This window comes from Ailuropoda melanoleuca, chromosome 2, assembly GCF_002007445.2.
Source record: "Ailuropoda melanoleuca isolate Jingjing chromosome 2, ASM200744v2, whole genome shotgun sequence".
NCBI classification, from domain to species: Eukaryota; Metazoa; Chordata; class Mammalia; order Carnivora; family Ursidae; genus Ailuropoda; species Ailuropoda melanoleuca.
The window spans coordinates 145,610,875-145,616,874 of record NC_048219.1 but is presented as its reverse complement, the minus strand read 5'-3'; the positions used below and the strand labels follow the sequence as shown (position 1 = coordinate 145,616,874).

At 38.4% G+C, this 6,000-nt stretch overlaps 1 protein-coding gene across 1 annotated transcript in view; it reads left to right on the top strand.

The window, feature by feature from the left end:
• Nucleotides 1-6,000, top strand: part of PDE11A (phosphodiesterase 11A) — a 374,013-nt gene that overhangs the window by 235,235 nt on the left and 132,778 nt on the right. Inside the window, exon 10 of the mRNA XM_034654788.1 lies at nt 3,298-3,348. Coding sequence (XP_034510679.1) covers nt 3,298-3,348 — 51 coding nt within the window. The remainder of the gene's footprint in view (nt 1-3,297; nt 3,349-6,000) is intronic.

Below are 6,000 nucleotides of genomic sequence, written 5' to 3'. Positions count from 1 at the left end.
GATTTGGCTATTGTGGACAATGCAGCTATGAATATTGGGGTGCATATGGCCCTTCTCTTTACTACGTCTGTCAATACAACATTTTTGTGCCTTTGTTTATATTGGGAAAAAATATATTTATGTCCCCAAAACTCTGTATAATTTTTTTAAACAAAATAAGGTATGGGGAAAATTTTGATTTACATTCCAGATAGACTTTGTCTAAAGAACGTCCAAATCATGTGCAGACATGTTGAGAACCACACAGAATTTAACAATGAGGCTGTGCATCTCAGTTGTCGCTGCTGCTGAGAAAGGTGACTCGCCCTGAAGTGTCACCACCAAGCCGCTAACATATAGCTCTTGTTTTTGCTTCATAGTATCTGACAATGAGTCCCCTCCCAAAGATGAAAAAGTGTTGAGAAAACTATGGGAAAAGAAGCGAGTGATCAAAGTGCTTACAATGGGAGAGAAGATACTGCTGAATATGAAGCAATGTTTTGTTAAGACTGTTTTGGTTATTATCAGAAAAAAAACACTAGAAGCAATTTATAATCTAACATTTTTGTTTCATGCATGCATATTAATTTTACTGTGTTTTCATTAAGTTTTAGAAAGTGCTTGTAGGTTTTATAATGCATTATAATTTTTTTCAATTAAAACTAATGGAGAACAGGCTACCTGTGGGTGTTTTCAGGTAGAACCGGATTTTCAAGAATAGATTACTGATGTTAAGGGAGATGCCTGTTTAGTGTTAATATTATGCCATTTTACAAAGAAACTAAGCCACTTGTCCAAACTCCCATAGCTGGGAAGCAGTGGAGTCTTGGCGGCCTGACCCCAGAGGCTTTGTTCTCCACCTGTGACACTGCCCCACTGTCGCCCCTCCACTGTCCCACGGATGGTGCATACTTCACATCAGCATTTCTCAAAGCTTTGGAGCAATAGGTTATTATTAGGTTGGAACGTTACTAGGTTAATATATCACCTAAAAGGGAGTTCTGTGGCTAGATTAGGGAAATTCTGTATTTAACAAAATAAAATGTGTTAGTCTATTTTTCAGAACCAAATGTGCAATGCAGTTCTCTAAGATTGCTAGTTGAAGAGGGAGTCAGCATTTCCTAAACTTATTTGTTTGAAATTTGTGTAGATTAAGAATGGGATTGGTAGCAGGACGCCTGAGTGGCTCAGTCAGTTAAGCTTCTGCCTTTGGCCCAAGTCCTGATCCCAGGGTCTTGGGATCAAGTCCCCCATCAGGCTCCCTGCTCAGCGGGGAGTCTGCTTCTCCCTCTATTCCTCCCCTCTCTCATGATATCTCTTTCTCTCTCTCTTTCTCTCTCAAATAAATAAACAAAATCTTTAAAAAAAAAAAAAAGAATGGGATTGGTAGCATAAAACATATAACATGTATAAATTGTGTGTGTGTGTGTATGCCTTGTAACATACCAATACTGACTGAAGCAAATGTATGTTTATTTGTCTTACATAACAAAGAGTGTGAAGCAGGGCAGTCCAAGGCCAGATTCATTCTCTTTCCCATTCTGTTCTGTCCATCACAAGCGGTCATTCACACTCATGTTTGTCACCTCACAGCTACCAGATTTTGCTGCACCCCCAAGCCTTACAGCTGTCTTTCAGAGAAGAAGAAAAAGGAAAGAGGCAGCGCCACCGCTCCCACTTGTATTTCATTGACCAGGGGAGCATCACATACCCACCCCACATGACTACCCCTAGCTGCAGGGAGCCTGTGAATTCGAGTTTGGGCTTTTCAGCCTCTGAATCAGTAAGTTACAATGTAGTGATAAGCCGCAAAGCTTGATCTCATGCTCACGTGACATATCATCAGCTGTGGCTTGGCTGTGGTGGTGCTCTTCATTTTGGGACCCGCGCTGACGGAGCAGCCCTTCTGGGGGCTACACACTTCCCATGGTGGAAGGGAACAGGAGATGGCAGAACTGTGTGATGGCTCTTAAAGACTGCTCAAAAACGGTATCCGTCACTTTCCCCCACACTGCATTGGCTAGAGCTAGTCATATACCAAGGCTGTCAGTAGGACAGAGAAATATAATCCTCTTACAAAAAACATCACAGATAGTTGGGCATATCAATATAATCTTTCCTATATAATAAAAACAAGCAAGAATAGACCAGAAATGGAAGTTGAGTCAGCCACCTACAGTGTCGACCACAGTTCACACACACACACACACACCTACACACACACACACACGCACACAACTTTTTATTTATTTATGTTCCAGAGCATTTCACAGGACATGATTCATGTCCTTTGGGAACTGTGGTCTTGATCCACAGCACGCCCCTTTGATAAAATAACTACCTATAGAAACATCCTGGTATAAAATACTTAGCCCTTAGTGTGGGCTGCAGTTCCATTCAGCATTATAATAGATTCCATTGCAATTGCACAGATAACAATCTGTGTCACAGTTATTGGAAATTTTGTGCACATTAAAGTCCACTGTTGAAAAGATAGTCTCTTCAATAAATGGTGTTGGGGAAACTGGACAGCTACATGCAAAAGTGTGAAACTGGACCACTATCTTACACCATATACAAAAATAAATTCAAATTATTTTTTAAAGAATTGAATGTAAGACCTGAAGCCATAAAACTCCTAGAAGAAAACATAGGCAGTAAGTTCTTTGACATCAGTCTTAGCAATATTTTTTTGGACCAGTCTCCTCAGGCATAGGCAACAGGAGCTAAAATAAACAAATGGGACTACATCAAGCTAGAAAGCTTCTGCACAGAGAAGGAAACCATCAACAAAACAAAAAGTCCACCTACTGAATGGAAGAAGATTTTTGCAAATCATACATCTGATATGCGGAATCTAAAAACAAAACAAAGGAACAAATGAAACAAAACAGAAACAGACTCTTAGAAACAAGAAACAAACTTTTGGTTGCCAAAAAGGGGAAGGGTTGGCGGGGGAGGCAGATGAAATAGGTCAAGGGGATTAAGAGGTACAAACCTCCATTTAGAAAATAAATAAGTCACGGGATGTAATGTACAGCAAAAGAAATAGAGTCAATAATATTGTAATAACTGTATGGTGACATATGTTAACTAGACTTATCATGGGCATCGTTTTGTAATGCATAAAAGTATCAGACCACTACGATGTATACCTGAAACTAATAGGATATTGTATGTCAATTATATGTCAACTTAAAAAAATCCACATTGTCAAGGTGATATAGTGAACCGTGTTTATTTACAAGCCAGGAGAATTTCAGAAAATAGTCATGTCTAGTTATTAAAGGGGTTTTTTTCCCTTTTCTTCTGAATCAGGTGCTGTCATACCATGCAACATGTTCAAAAGCTGAAGTTGACAAGTTTAAGGTAAGGAAACAAAGGGTTCCCTGCTAGTACATAATGTTAAGTTTCACATGGCATTCTGACCTGTTGTTACTTGCCTCTGCAGAATCATTCCTGCCCACTGGGTGTTAGGAAAAAGAACTGGGCAAAGGTGTGTTTGAATATTTCAGTCTTAGAGGGGAAAAGGGACTTAAATACAACTGAGTAGCCTCTTCCTAATCATTTAGACGATTCAGTGTTTCTTTCCATTTGTTAAGTAAGTGGGATATTAGGGGAAAAATCTGTGTAATATTGTGAGAATCAGGACACCTGGCTTTGGCATTCATTTTTCCTCCAGCTTTCTGTTCACTTAGAATCCATATATTTTCATCTGTAAAAATAAGTGAAGAGATTAGGACAATAATAGCTAACATTTGCCAAATGCTTACTATGGACCAGGCCCAATACAAAGCATTTTACCTATATCATTCATTTGAGGTTTGTAATCCTGTGAAGTACATACTGTTTTACAGATGAGTCAATTGAGGCATGGAGATGTGAAGTAGACAGGACAAGGTCAAATGATTGTAAGGGGTATAGCCAGGCAATCTGACTCTGGAACTGGAGTTCCTAACCACCATGTTCACTGCTGTTTAGTGGGACATTCTTCCAGATCCGACATACGATAAGTTTGTGAATGAGTCTTAGATATTCTTTATCTTTATTTTTTAAGATTCTATTTTTAAGTAATCTCTACACCCAACATGGGGCTTGAACTCCAACCCTGAGATCAAGAGTCACATGTTCCACCAACCTAGTCAGCCAGGCGCCCCTAGACATTATTTTTCACCTGAGTCACCGCCATTCTTGTAAAGGCAGCCCAGATTTCTTGTTCCTTTTTCTGCTTTTCTAATCAGTCATGGTCAAAATATGAGTGTGGGAGACCTGATTTTTCTCCCTTTTGAAAGCTTGGGTCTCTGCCTTTTTAAGTTTTTATGGAGGTTCAGAATTATCAGTTTAGCCACCACAACCGTAAGAAAGATAAGTGTTTTGTGTTGTGATACTTGTATGTAATAACCCTTGGTGATAGCTAGTCTTCTAAGAGTTTCATTTGCATGCAGATGCATTCGTCTTCCAGGAAAAATGGCACAGAGACCTTTGGACCTGATCCCTGAATCAGATCATTAGAGTTGAGTCACAAAGAATGGAAACAAGGGAAGACTCCAAACCCAGTGTAGGGATGAGGGGACTGCTCAGAAGGGCGGGGAGCAGCGCATTTAGCGCAGGCACAAGCTGAGCTGCATGGGCTCCATCCAGGAATATGGTGCTACTGGCTCAATGAGAGGCTTAGGAAAAGACCTGCAGCGGTGACCCAGATCAAGAGGGGCATGTTGCCAACAAGAGGTGACACCTGACTGCAGAAGAAAGAGACAGAACAACCCAAACTGTGGCAGTCAGGGGCCCTCTTGTTAGGGAGATAAACAACCTACATATCAGCTAGAAAGTGAGTGTCATCCGGGCATCACTTTTTGTATGTTTTGTTCACTGCTCTATCCCTATGGTTCTGGGAACATGGTAGTACTTAGAAAATATTTGCTGAATGGATGGATGGATGAATGAATGAATGAATCCAAAGAGTATCAGCATTCTGTAATTCAAAACACTTATTCCTCAAGAAAATGTTAAAACCGTGGTTACATATGATTATTTTTCATCTCTTCTATATATTTTATAAATATGTCCATCAAAAATAGGTAAAGCTTTTATACTTTAATAAAGTTTAGTTACCTAGAAACCCAGTTTAGGGAAATAACTTGCCACAAATATTTTACTGTTCTTACTGTTTTGTACTTTTACTGTTATTATCATTATCATCATTGCTAAAAGAAGGAAGGGACCGGCAGGGAGAAAGATAGCAAAGCTCACAGTGAGATAAACATGACTGCAGGAGCTATTTGATGGGACATGTGCAGAGACACAGCAGGCTAAAATCAGTAGCTATGTGCCCTCTAAAGGTACTGCCCTTTGTTCAGCCTTAATTCTTAATTCCTTGGAGTAAGGAAAACACCACTGTCTTAGAATTTGCCATGCTTTTCTATTGTTAGCTCACAAACATACTAAAAATATGAAGTATTTAAATTTGAGAACAAAGGGTTATTTCATCTTAAAATTATCAAGAGTATTAACTTAACTGATTTATTCCAGATTTTATCCTGAAAGATATTGGTAAGTATCTTATTACAATGTAATTGAGATATAGTAGATAATTTTAACCTAATGCTTTTTTTCTTGATATAAAAGTAAACAAAACATTATCATAATTGGTAGCTGATGTCTTATAACTGCAGCAATAACTNGGTAAGTATCTTATTACAATGTAATTGAGATATAGTAGATAATTTTAACCTAATGCTTTTTTTCTTGATATATAAAGTAAACAAAACATTATCATAATTGGTAGCTGATGTCTTATAACTGCAGCAATAACTTTAAAATGTAGTGAGCTTAAAATAATCCTGCACATAGACACTGAAAAGTATTTACTGAAATTTTACACTGGAGTATGTGCACTGGCAGTTTCCTAACATTGTAGCTAAAAAGCAGTAAATAAATGCTTTGTTTTGACCCATATACAGATAAACCATGCTTACATTCAAATATATTGTAACCTTTGTTACTTACAATAATTTTTAACAG